Consider the following 14,738-nt stretch of genomic DNA (forward strand, 5'->3'; position numbering starts at 1 on the left):
ATATATTTTAACTACTTATTTACTTTAAAAGATTACAGTATATTATTTTCTTTCTATTCAGTAAACTCCGATTGTCAAACTGGCTAAGACATGGTAATCTGTTTTTAAGTTCAAAGAAATTCACTTGTTGATGAAATATCAAATTTCTGCGGAATTGTATACGCAATTTAGTATCAAGGTGGAGCGCCTGTTTTAAAACTCTGATTTATAAGTGTTCGCTTCCTATGGCCATGCCTTAAAATTTTTAGGTACGGATTTTTATCCTTACAAATGCTTACAAAGACAGATTAAAACGAGACATCGGACTGTAAACATCTCCAGTTTATCGGAGACGCGAACCGTTCTTTTGCGCCTCGGCGTCAGCGTCGGTTTTCTTCTCACCAAGGGGCATATCCACTATTTTACTCCTCTAGCTGCATTTAATACAAAATACTCAAATGGTAAGTGATTTTTCTTTGTAAAGATAACATTAATGAGCTATGCCAGATATTTTCGTGATTTTTCAATTAATTGCTAATTTATTCACAATTAAAATATTGCACTTTTTTCGTTATTATTCTGATCATTTAACCAGCGACCTCAATAAGTTTTATACAAAACAACGGGTTTACGGCAGGAAGAAGCGCTGGCGTGTCTTCTCATCAATATAGCCTTAGAAAAGACTATAATAGACGCCGAGTTACACAATAGTGGAATAATCTTTAATAAGTCAACGCAGATTATGGCTTACTCTGAAGATTTGGATTTGATCACACGCACCACACGAGGACTGAAAGAGGTGGTTGGTATCAATTTCAAATAACAGAGATAGTGCTAGAAATGCCGGCCGAACAAACTTTACCTATCCGGGATCCCTGGTAACAGGCGAGATCTAATAATACTCTAGTCATCAGAGACGAAAATGCCACTGAACCTCTAAAAATCATACGAACAAGCTGAAAGATGCAAAACAGTTTACTACTTTTACCCCTTGGTTTCCCCCAAAACAGGCCTCGTAGTAGAGTAACAACGCAAAAATATCGATTTACCAAAAATGTAGCTGAGATAATTTTAAACAAAAATGTTTATTAGCATTTTTGTGTAGAATGAACCGTTCTCTTACAAACAACGCTTGAATAGTTGATTTTGAACGTGAGTTACGTAAATCAATGTTCAATAAAATTTGTATCAGCTCAACGGTAAGAATTCGATATCTTTTGATTCAAGTGTCCTATCGACAAAAATCAAGATGCGTTTTAGGGATTAAGAGTTCAGCTTTTGTACGCAATTTTTGTATTTTACAGCAAATAAACTCAGATTTTATAAAGTGTGTTAAATAAATAAACATGGCGCGATTTTTGCCATTTTTTATGATTCTCGTGAGATCAATACATACAATATATCCTATTTACTGGCAACTACGAAGTTCCGATTACTAGAGCCTAACCTTCAAAACTTATAGCATGAAATATTAGTTTTGAGTTTTGGCAACACATATAAGCCATTTAAAATATGCTTAAAAAACGCCGGATTTAAACTTTCACATAACAAACGATCTAAAACATTTAAAACTTTTTTGTTCAATTACACTAACAAAACTACTTTTTTTCATAAAACTCTTTTTTTTCCTAAAAAGATACCGAATTTGTTCCGTAGAGCTGATACAAATTTTATTAAGCATTGATTTCGCGCGCGTACCAGACATTTAAAATCGACGGTTGCTTCGAGCGTTGTTTCTGAGAGAACGGTTCGTTCTACGCAAAAAGTGCTGATAAATATTTTGTTTAAAATTATCTCAGCTACAGTTTTTATTTGAAACATTTTTTTTACGGCGTAAAGATTCTTGGTAAATCGATTTTTTTGAGTTTTTACCCCCCTACGAGTGAGATTTTAGGAGAAGCCCGAGGGTAAAAGTGGTAAACTTTTTTGCATCTTTTTTGGGGTCCCAAAATTAACATGCTCGAGAAAATTCAGCTTGTTCGTATAATTTTTGGGGTTCAACTCTCTGACGACTTAACTATAATGAAACATCTTAAGAAGTAAAGCGAAGAATACTGCTGGTGAAGAAATGTTATTTTGGGCAAATAAGCAACTAAAAAACAGAAGTTTTAGCTAAACATGACTAAAACTATGAAAATGACATTTCTTTCAGTTTATAACTAAGACAAAGAATGGTTAAGTGCTATATTTGGTCTGTACCTTTGTATAGAGCAGAAGTGTGAACACTAAATGTATCAAGCATGAACAGAATTGAAGCATTGGAAAAGAGGATTCATAGACGGATGCTGAAGATACCTTGGACAGTAAGAAAAACTAATGAGAAGTACTAAGGAGGGTAGAGAATTTTTAAAAACTGTTTATCATCATCAATCTGTATGCGTTAGCTGCTTTACAAAGGGTTCCCTTAGCTCTTTTTATGTGCCTCTGAATTGTACGGGCTTGCAGTCAGTTACTGTTAACACGCTTCAAGTCGTCAGTTCAACTGGTTGGTGGGCGGCTTTCGATAGCGTCTGCTGTTTTTGTTCAATGTCTTATCTGGGTTATATAGTGAGGGAAAATCGATATAGAATAGTACAACTGATTCGTAAGTACAAAATAGAAGGCCGTAGAGATGTAGAAAGAAAACAGAACAGGTTTCTTGGTTAAAAATAATTCGTGAATGGACTCAGATATCAAATGCAGGACAATTATTCCATGTGGCAGATCGAGAAGGCTTCGTAATGGTAATCGCCAACGCCGGATAATTCCGATACGGTACGTGAAGAAAACAAGAAGCCAAAACACAAAACTAACAATATATACAACACTAATCCTGCCAGCGCTGAGATATGGGTCAGAAACATGGAACATTTCCAAAACAGACGTCTGCTCATCTTCGAAGGGGAGATACTTAGAAGATATAATTTCGAATTGCACGAGAAGTATAAAGAAATAGTAGAGCTCTAGCTAGTCCTTTATTAGTATTAGCGGTAATACTACTAGAGGACGTGAGGAAGATCGGCACAGCAAACTGGCAACGGTTGGCGATGAATTCTGTTCTGACTGGTAAAATAGACTGGGACTGGGTCGAGACTGAACTAGAGCTATACGACCACTGATGATCATGATGAATTAAGAAATATTTGTTTTTTGCTCACTTCCCGTTTTGTTTATGAAATTATCAAACTAACACAAAGATAGTTTCAGGTAAAATGTTTGTATATACAATATACAATAGCAATTACGTCAGTTTAAATGCCTCAAAGTCATTGAATATTAAACTAAGTCAAATCCTTTGTGAAAATCTATATATTATATGCACATATTCTCCAATAAAGTTATATTGAACTTATATCATAAAAATTTACCGTCAACTTACCAATAAAATCACTTACGAAAGGTTCTGGTTTAATTTTGGTGTATTGTGGATATCTGGAGTACCTTTCGACGTTTACAGATCTGGATACGTGTCTTTCACGGCCATCTTTGCTGGGCGCCGCTGCAGAGCTTTGGAATTTAATGGTAAAAAGGTAAAAGCCCGTAATCAGAAATACTCCTACACAAAAAGTTCTTAAAACCATACCTAAACAAGACAAAGTTTGTTGAGTATTAAAAATGTACGGCTCCTACAAGGTGTAAGACGTGTCTGTATATAGTACAATAAACATTTTTACTAAGTATGAAACAGTAAAAAAATAGTGGACTTATAATTTTTTTTTAATTTTGTGGATTCTCGAGGTAAAATATTTATAATAAAATTATAGAATTTACTAAGCAAATTTTAAGAGCACATTAAAATATTCTGGAAAGAAATAAGAATACATATCGAAATATCAACTCCCTAAATGATATAATAGAAGCTATAGACAAAACCCTGAAGATACACTGCCAAACGAAACCATATGAAGAGAGAATAAGTCCCCAATTACAAGCAGTTATTATATAAGCAGAGAGGGAAAAATGCAAATTAATAGGAGCAAAAAACACCACGAACTTAAAAAGATGAGTAAAAAATACAAAAATATATTAATTATATAATTATAGGATGGACAACCGAAATTATAAATGTGAAAAAATCCAACAAACAATTGAAAATAACAAGAGTTTCAAAGTTCTAAGGAGAAAATTAACAAATTACAAAAGATAAATATCGAAATTAAAGCATAAAGATCGTGTAACGATATGCGTCGCTTCGGTACCATCAGCGCTCCGTGCACATGCAATCCCACCACAAGTTTCTTTTGTATCGAGGCGCCCTAGAGGAGAGGGAAGGCATACGACTATATAAAACAGCAGCCGCCGCAAGAGAGAGTCGGGTTTCACTAGCGTATTGATCTAGTGGCAGTTCCGTACCCGGTTTTGGAGTATTTATCTGAGACAGACCTGTTCCCTTCTGTGACCCAGTACTGTTTGGTCACCGTCCGTTCATCGCCGGGCTGAGTATTGATTGGCCCGTTCCATCTCTATTCCTTCGACCCGTTCCTTCCGTCTGTGTGTATTAACACATCGTAACTGCCGTTTAGATTTTATGTCATTAATTGTATTTTATTTTTCGTATAAATTAAACAGCGGGTCATATCGCCGTCGATGCCGTCGTCGCCAGGATTGACGTTTTAATTTTTATTGTATATTACCTAGGATCTAATTTTATGCCTGTTGTCTAAAAGAGCTACTCGTCACAAATTGGCGCGCGAGCAGAAGTAAAGCGTCACAAATGGCACCCGAGCAAAAATAGATATACTGCTCCGTCCATCAACGATAGACATAGAGTCAGTAATAGGTGCCACGACAGGTAAATCGTGAATATAATGCCTGTCCAAAGTGGACTTACAGCACGAGGCTGAAAATGTCGTTTAGATTTGAAATAAAGGCTAAGCGATTTTTTAAAAAGATTGCTGAGGCCTAGCCAGATCCGAATAGAAACCGAATCCTTAAAAGAACCGAAAAGAAACTAACCCGAATTGGAACCAAATCCGAAGAAGGACCGAACCCGAATACAAATCAAATGAGACTCGAATAGAAACCAAACCGAATAGGAACGGCACAGCAGCAGGCCAGTTAAGAATTGCGACAACCGTTTGCCGAATAGCGAAAAATTGCTGGTCTAGCTATGTTCAAATAGCACGCTATGTTAGAACCTAGAAGTAAATGCCTTCAGTGTAAACCGTCGCAGATGCAGCCAGCAAGGAGATGTGACTATCCACTATAGAAAAGTGTTGACACAATGTCCCAATTGATTTGGTGGGAACACACCCAAGATCTACAGAGGGGAGCATCTTTTTGACAGTCATCCAAGACCAGTTTACAAACTAGGCTATCATCTAATCGACAAAGACCATACCGTGGATGAGATCTTGTCGTTGTAGGCTCCACACACAAAAAAATGGTATGATAAATTTTTTTTCAAAGAGAAGGTGGTGTAACAATATGCATTGCCTCGGTACCATCAGCGCTCCGTGCACACGCATTCCCACCACAAGTTCCTCTTCCATCGATGCTCGCTAGAGAGAGTGAGAGATTATATTATTACCAACAGAGATAGGAGTACTAAGGGTGGTAGAAGAGTTGTGTGGAGAATTCTCAGAAGTCGACAGAACCATGATGAGCAACGAACAGAAAAAGAAATATCCTTATAGAAGCCGCAAAGTTTGGAGGAGAAAAACTTTTAGAGAATATAAAGAAACTGTTGTCTACATCAAAGCGAAACCCCTACAACATGGTTCAGTGCACTTACATGTGGAGCTCTATCAGACATCTTCGTCATCTTCAAGAGCAACATTCCAAATTATTTGAAAAAGAAGATGTTTAACTAATGTGTACTTCCAGTCATGACTTATGGCACCGAAATACTTTCCTTAACCCAGATCTCAATAACCAAACTCATAGTAGCTCAAAGAAGAATGGAACGGTCGTTACTTGGAATGACTTGAGAAAAATAACAGTGTGAAGACCATGAGAAGATAGAAGAAGCAGATGTAGTAGACGATGGACAGGAAGCTCAAGACCAAGAGAACTGGAAGAAATTAAGAGAGGCCTTTTTTCAACTGCCGAAGGCTGGATGACTAAAACAAATAATTGAATATTACATTAAATGAAACTGAAGCAAATAATGTTCTCCTGTTTTATTATATAAATAAAATACTGTATAAATAACATTAAACCAGGCTTACTAGAAACCTATGAGCCACAGGTGTAAATATTTAATTACTCGAACATAGAACAATCGTAAAAAAAACATTTTAATTTTTCTCCTCGGTTGATCAAAGTTCTTATACGACATCGCTTAATATAAGACCGGATTTTTTTACAAAATGTCTTTTATTTAATAGAAATATTATTAGAATTTTTAGGACTCGACAATTTTTGTCGTCAAACTTTTTCAAAGGGAGGAAACTTTTTATTTGCTTTTTTAATTTAAACTTTCAGTTTCACGTGCTGAATACCAATGGAGACAAAATAGAGAAAATGTATTTTAATACGTAAAATGTTTTTTCGATGAGTTCTTGTGATTCAAAAATTATCAAAACACTTTTCAGAAAGATAAAGACGTAAGACGTTGCACGATAGGTGGCAAAGATTCAAATTTCCTCCATGTCCTACTGACACATAGAAAAACTCATATAAATGTACTTAAAGAAAGCGTTGGTATTGCAGCGAAATTAAATTTCATTTAAGCAATATATCCGTATTAGTAAAAGGATTAACGTATGTTTATATTGAAACAACAACAAGAAGAAAACCTGGAAGACGGAAGAGATGAGGTAAGTGGAACAAACGAGAGGGAAGAGGAACCACAAACGATTCTTGTCGTTAAAGATACAGTTAAAAAACTAGCCAGAAACAAATCATCCGGAATAGATAATCTCTCAGCTGAACTATATAAAAAAAAGGTGACCATGATACCATAATGGCATTACAGCAGCTTATAAAAGAAATATGGATACAGAAATCCCCAATGATTGGAATATTGGAATTCTTTGCACCATACACAAAAAAGGAGATATCTTTGAATGCTATAACCACAGAGGAATTACGCTTCTAAATGCAGCGCATAAAATATTTTTCACAGTACTATGTCACCGTATGGCACCATATGCGTAACGGATAGTAGGAAAATACCAGGCTGGATTCAGAGGTGGTAAATCGACAATTGATCAGATTGCAACCCTGAAACAAATTTTAGAAAAAACACTGGAATATGGCATTGATACTCATCACATATTTATAGAATACAAAGCAGCCTACGACTCTATGAATAGAAGAGAAATGTTCAAAGCAATGAAAGAGCTAGAAATACCAAATCAGTTGGTAAATTTAACAAAAATAACTCTTGAAAAAGTTAAATATAGAGTACGAAATCAGAGGAAACTGTCTGAACCTTTTGAAACAAATAACAGGCTGCGCCAGGGAGACCCTCTGTTCTGTATACTGTTCAATCAGGCTCTGGAAAAAGTAATACGTGTGTCACAAATCACAACCATTGGTTCAATATATAATAAATCAGTACAAATCCTTGCCTATGCCGAAGATATCAATATTGTTGGGAGAACGAAAATCGCTGTATGAGAGGCGCCAATGTACACTTGTTTGTACATAAAGTGATGAAAAAAGTAATTAGGAATTAGACATAGAATATATAATTGCAATGATGTAGATATTCGTCGGAGAACTAGTTGATAAAATCAGCTAAGAAGCAAAATTGACACCTAGTGAAGGTAAAATATTTAAACATAATAATAATCTATAATTGACAGCTAAAAAACTGGAAGAGTATATTTTGAGAACTACAACTACAAGCAATACTTACAGATCAACCAGTGGCACATAATATAGTATATCTCATACAAGTTAATAAACTTAAAATAATAATAATAATCTGAGCGTTAACTACAAATAAGAAGATGATGGAAAATGTAATTCCGAAAACCTTCTATAACATCATTATATATAGATAACATCAACAGTTGGGTCTTAATTAACAACTGGGTCTTAGTGAAAATATTTATAACATACCAGGTCATTTAAAGACAATGCAATCATGGGAATCCATAAATGAACGATTAGTATAGTTCGTCATGAAAATATATGGCAGGCAAATAGTGATACTGATTTACGTCGGAAAAAAAAATGGAAGAAAATTGCTTTATTGGAAGACGAGAAAATACAGTTTTTACGTATACCTACCGATTTTGATATTTGAAAATCAATTTTCTTCAAAGTAAATTCAAACTAATTTGATTTATCAAAAACGACATAGATAATATCTTGGTGCCCAATACCCAAGAACTGATAATCGCCGCCTACAAACAAAGTGGACCAGACTCCGCCTAGAACACTCAAGATTAACACTTTCATAACTCTTCACAAACAGTGACCTTCCCCGGTGCGAACTGCTCAACAATAGACTGCCAACATTATGAACAACAACGGTAAAACGGTTTTACCATTATCGCTTACTCAACAATTTATCTGAGATGCTATGACTAGGTGATATGTGTCCGATAGAGAATACAAGAGATCATCTTAAATCTGTAAATATTTATCATAATGTATAAAATATCTTATGTAGTTGCTAATAACCTATAGTTAATGCGACATTCTTTCCTAAATCAAAAATGTTGTGCTTTCAAAATGCAGAAATAACATGACAGGAATGACAGAAAAAGTAAAACAGTACTTATATTTAATACCATGCTCCAGAAAAATGTAGAGAAAGGAAAGTATTAAAAAGAGAGAAATTCGAACTTTTTGTAAGTATCTTTTTAACTTTTTAGGAACAAAAGTGTTTCAATTAAAATTAAAAAGCTAATAATAATACGAACATACCTAACGTTCTAACTGTTCGCCCTCGTTGGCACCATCGAACTGTTTACTTGAAAACAGTTATTCCTCTTTTATAAGTTACGGACGTTGGTGAAAACTGAGAATTTAGCATTCAGAACACACTTTTCCAATACAAGCTCAATCAAATTATCATATTATAATGCCAATAACAATTTTCTGGAGCTCGTAGTGTCAAAAAATAATTCCGAAGATGGAAAGTCGGGGATTTGGTGTAAATAAATTAGTTATCGCGGATTATAGGCCGGTTTGGGGATGGATTTTCTCAAATAAAATTGTCACGACATTTGAAGAAGCTCGTATAAATAAAACTAATTAGCTTCCTATAATATGCAGATGATAGTTTTGATGAAGTGTATTTAAGAGTGAGAGCTACAACAGCTGCATAACAAGAAGACATCAACAGGTTCTATGGTCGTCTGGAAGAAACTGTTGGCGCTATTCCGAATCGTGAACTAATCATAATTTTAGGAGACTTTAACGCCAAAGTAGGGTCATCTAATGAAAATATTGAAGAAGTGCTGGGCAAAAATGGGCTGGGACAGAGAAATGAGATTGGCAATGGTCTAGTGGAGTTCTGTGAAGAACAACATCTTACAATTACAAACACGTTCTATCAACATCATCCACGGAGATACTACACATGGCGCAGTCCAGATGGCCGAACAAGAAATCAAATAGACTATATCCTAATAAGATCAAGATGGAAGTCGTCGGCCATCAACTGTAAAACATATCCTGGCACAGGCTGTGGAAGCGATCATCAACTCCTGGTATTGAACGTTCGACTTCGTTTTAAAGTCCCCAAAAGAAGATCCCTAAGTCTAAAAGTCATGTCTCTAAATCCATAAAAAATCAATGACTTCCAACAAAACCTAGAACCTTCTTTTGACCAAGTAGATAGTGACCCTGAGAGCACTTGGATCTATCTCAAAGATAAATTAATCGAGGCTGCAAAAGACTGTGAGGCAGCGGTTTCCACAGGCTGTAAGAAATCAGAAAACATCGCCGCAAACACAAAGCTAATTACATCTCAAAAATGCAGAAAGATAGAGGAACATGGCTGTTGAAATGAACCGAGGGATTTATTTCAGAAAATCAAACTACTTACCAGAGAATTTAAATCTCAAATGTGGTCTGTAATAGATAAGGAAGGTAATCTAAAGACCGATACTGACGAAATATTGGAAACATGGCAACACTACTGTGGCGAGCTATATAAAAATAACGAGGTACCAGCAGAAAATCAATGGTCCTCTGGCTACCCTAGAGAACCTACTGTCTTACTCGCTGAAGTCAAAGATGCAATTAAATCGCTAAAGAGAAATAAATCCCCAGGCATTGATTCAATACCAGGTGAAATACTAAAGTTATTAGGTAACAATATATCATCCATTCTATCTGTGTCGCTGTTTGGAATTCAGGAAAATGGCCATCTGATTGGTGTACCTCAATTTATATCCCGCTACACAAAAAAGGAACTACTACCAGATGTGAAAACTACCACACACTGTCACTAATAACACATGCTGGTAAAATCTTGTTGCATATCATCAAAAACAGATTAAAAACCTACCTACATTACCAAATACCTCAGAAACAAGCGGGGTTTGTAAAGAGTAAAGGTACACAGGAACAAATTCTGAACCTGAGACAACTCATTGAAAGGTCTAGAGAATTTCAAGTACCAATGATTATATGCTTCGTTGACTACCAAAAGGCATTTGATTGTATAAGCTGGATAAATCTGTGGTCCATTTTAATAGAAATGAGCACACCAATGCACCTGGTGACACTTATTAAAAATCTGTACCAGTCCAATATAGAAACAGTACTACTAGATCAGAAGTTTTCAAACCAATTTAAGACCGAGAGAGGTGTTAGACAAGGATGCGTGTTGTCACCTGACTTATTCAATATTTATGGTGAACATGTCATGAGGATGGCTTTAGATAGAGGAGCCGGTGGAGTAACAGTGGCTGGTAGGAAAATCTCCAATTTAAGATTTGCTGATGACACTGAATAGCAGCAAATGAGCAAGAAATATTTAATCTTCTGCGAAGAGATGTATGAAAGAGAAGTACGAAAGCAATAAAGTTGGTCTGAAAATCAATAAAGCTAAGAAAAAAATAATGGTGATCGACAGGAATACCAGATGTTACAGGAATACCAGATAGTGGACAGTTTTGTCTATCTCGGGTCTAGTATAACTAACGATGGTAATTGTGAAGTAGAAGTTTGGAGATGTATTGGTATGGCAAAAATGCGATGAGTCGCCTAACTAAAGTTTAGAAAGACAGATCTATCTCTCAAAATATCAAGATGAGACTGGTCAATGTCCTTGTATTCTCAATATTTCTATACGGGGCAGAGACTTGAGATGTGGTGCTGGAGAAGAATGCTGCGTATACCTTGAACAGATCATAGGACAAACGCTTCCATTCTAAACCAACTCGAGATTAAAAAAAGGCTGTTCAAAATATGTCTGCAACGTATTCTGCAATCTTTCGGTCACGTGGTTCGCAAAGGTGACGATAGTTTGGAGAGATTAATTGTTTCTGGAAACGTTCCGGGGAGAAGATCAAGAGAACGATCACTAACTAGATGGTCCAACCAAATTAAGAATTTAGCTGGAAATACATTCTGTGAAGCTCTCAGAGCAGCTGAAAATAGAGACCAATGGAGAAAAATTGTTAGGAATATTGAAAGAAATCACGATCTTCAGTAATGGGGAAACGACAAGAGAGAGAGAGAGAGAGATGTATATGTATAAATAGTACTCATTTTCTTCGTCAAAATTATCTACAGTCTATGTACATTCAGGCCAGGTCTATTGTGAAAAATGTATTTCATAAACTTTTCTTTTAAAAATGCAAAGAAGCATACGAAATGAAGGTTGCTTAAAGGATTGAAGAAAGCAACTAGAGAATTGATGTTATGTTAAACCTCCTTTAATTGAAATTTGGCATTTACGTACGTTTATTAAAATTATAAAAATATACATTAGTCAATAAATAGATCATTTTAAATATATGTTGAAATGGCAGGAACTATCAAAAAGCTTGGAAAAAAGTCATGATCAACATTAACAAATTAGATATCATCCACATAAATTGATACTTAAAATTCCCAGATTCGTACAGAAAGAAGTGTTGATTGTGATATATAAAATTCTTAAAAACTACCAAGAAAACTCATGAAGATATCTTTAATGAAAACGACGCTCCCAAAGTTAATTTTGATGAGTAAAATTCTCAGATTTAAACAAAAAGATAGTACTGAAGATATTTTTGATGAAAAAGGAAATCTTAAAGGTGATTTCGACTCCTAAAATCCTCAAAATCTAACGAAAAAAGATTCACGTGAATTTATTTGATACAAACGAAGATAATATTGACACCCAAAATTCTCAAAATCTAACAAATAGAAGCTTATGAACGCTTTTTTGATGGAAAACGCTTATGAAGTTATTTTTGATAGATGAAGATGATTTTAAAGTTTAACAATCTCAAAATCTAACAGAAACAAACTGATGAATAAGTTTTTGATGAAAAATAAACTCATGAAGGTGTTTTCGATAAAAAATATCAAGTTGACGATGATTTTAATATCTAACATTCTCAAAATCTAACAAAAAGAATCTAATGAATAAGTTATTGATGAAAAATAAGCTCATGAAGGTTTTTTCAATAAAAAGGAGCAGCTGAAGATATTTTGATGCCTAACATTCTTAAAGTCTAACTAATAAAAACTTATGAAGGCATTTTTGATAAAAAAAGTAGATGATTTTCTCAAAATTTAAAAAAAAGGTTATGAAGATGTTTTTGATTAAAAAAAAAGTATATTATTATGAAGGTATTTTTAAACTTCTCTCTTCTAATAATAATACTCTTACAATCTAATAAAACAAGCTTGTAGAGGCGTTTTTATGGTCAAAATAAATGCGTACTAACGATTTAAATATCCAAAGCTCATAAGAACCATTATGAAGTCTAATATACTCAAAACCTATCAACAAAAGATCGTCATTACATATTTGATGCCCAACATTTTTACAATCGAACAAATAGAATCCCCCAAAGACAATTTTGAAGTATGAAACTTTCAAAGTTTACTAAAAAGCAAACTTATCCAGAAATTGTTGATAAAAAACTCCTTTAGATCATTTTGACGAGAATGAATGCAAAAATATGTAATTTAAAAAAGTTTATGAATATCTTTTTGATGAAAAATAAAAGCATAAAGAGATCTTTTGGTATCTAAAATTTTCGTAAAACATTTTTTTTATACTTAAAATCGTGCATTTGAACAAAAAAAAATATTGAAAACAATATTTGTTGACATAAAAGCTCGTGAGCATATTTTTGGAGAAGATGAAATTCTTTTTTGATTACGAAGCGGTTAAGGATGATTTTGATAGTAAAAATTCTTAAAATCTAATAAACTACAATTGATGAAGACCTTTTGTGAAAAAGTAGTCCATTAAGACGATTTTTGTGAAAAAACGAATAAATTCTAATAAAAAGACGCTGAGAAAGATGTTTTTGATGAAAAAATTGCCCACGGAAACGATTTTGATGAAAAAGAAGCATACAAAGATAATTTTTATAGTTAAAATTAATTTTTAGATGTAAAAAGAAGCTCATGAACCTCTTATCTAACTAATAAAAGTTTCTGTAGACCTTAAATAGAAAAGAAGCCCATTAAGACAATTTTTGGTAAAAAAAAAACTATTAAAATCTAATAAAAAGAAGCCAATGAAGATGTTTTTTAATAAAAAAAGGAAGCTGATGAAGTTGATTTTGATGAAATAGAAGCATACAAAGACAAGTTTGATACTAAAAATTACAAAATCCAACTAAACGAAGATGGGCAAAATCCTAATTGTTTGAGATAATTTTGATGCTTAAACTTATCAAAATTCAACAATAAAGCTCATACATTTTTTTTCTAGAAGAAGAAAAATGTGAAATGTTGTATACCATTCGACTTATTTATCCAAAATGGCATTTAAAAAATTTTTTCACTGCGCACTTTCATCTACACGAACATGAACAATAGATAGAGCGTTGAAGCTGTAAATAACTGTATTTAAAGTAAAAAAAACCTCACAGAAGAAGCTTTCCAGCACCGTTTAGGACAATAGTTATTTTATATGAAGCGTTATAGACATAAAGGAGAATTGTATACTGAACACATCTTGCGATAAGACAAAAAATTAATATTGTAAAACCCATAATGCTCATAAAACTTTAGTTTTATGAGCATTAAATGTGAATGTAAATTAAATGGAAATGAGTACAGGAATATAAAAGAAATCAATACATGACATAGAGACAAAAGGGAAAGAAATGCAGAAACCTGTAAAAAGAAGATTAAAAAACGTTTGACCTTCATTTCATTGTAATAATGGGCAAAGATCATACTAGTATATAAAAAAGATTTAGTACTTACCCTTCTTTCAAACATTAACAAAATCATTGATAACTTCGTGGAGAAAAAACATTTTTTTAAAATAAATATAATAAAATACATATCTATAAAAACGTAATTTATTAATAAAAAATATGCTATATATGAAACAATTTACAAAATTTCACGATGTTTTTAAAGCCATAAAGAATTCTCTCTCCTCACCGTCGGTCTTTTATCATAGGTTCTTAGAACAGCCGCTATCACTGGCTTCTTTTGTTCCTCTTCTCTCCTCTGCTTTCTTTTTCTATAGCTCTGCCAACTCATTCTTCTCCACAAAGTTTCTTTATCGTCCCCACGATTTTTCTTGTTTTTGCACGTAGTTACACGTGGCATCTGAGTATCGTCTATCAAATTACTTTGGATCTCTGTGTTGTTGGACTTAAATAAGGTTTTTATAGCGTTCGTTACTTTTAAGGACTTATTTTTGTAGTAAAAAATGTCGTATTGGCTTTTTAACCACTGCT

The 14,738-nt window shown here is 33.9% G+C and overlaps 1 protein-coding gene across 1 annotated transcript in view; it reads right to left on the reverse strand.

Moving 5' to 3' along the window:
• Dsk (Drosulfakinin) overlaps window positions 1-8,818 on the reverse strand; it is a 9,517-nt gene extending 699 nt beyond the window's left edge. Inside the window, exons 1-2 of the mRNA XM_072536461.1 lie at window positions 8,785-8,818; window positions 3,338-3,541 (exon numbers count right to left, since the gene is read on the reverse strand). Coding sequence (XP_072392562.1) covers window positions 3,338-3,539 — 202 coding nt within the window. The 5' untranslated portion in view covers window positions 3,540-3,541; window positions 8,785-8,818. The remainder of the gene's footprint in view (window positions 1-3,337; window positions 3,542-8,784) is intronic.
• Window positions 8,819-14,738: the final 5,920 nt, after the last annotated feature.

The sequence above is a fragment of the Diabrotica undecimpunctata genome, chromosome 6 (assembly GCF_040954645.1).
Source record: "Diabrotica undecimpunctata isolate CICGRU chromosome 6, icDiaUnde3, whole genome shotgun sequence".
Lineage (NCBI taxonomy): Eukaryota > Metazoa > Arthropoda > Insecta > Coleoptera > Chrysomelidae > Diabrotica > Diabrotica undecimpunctata.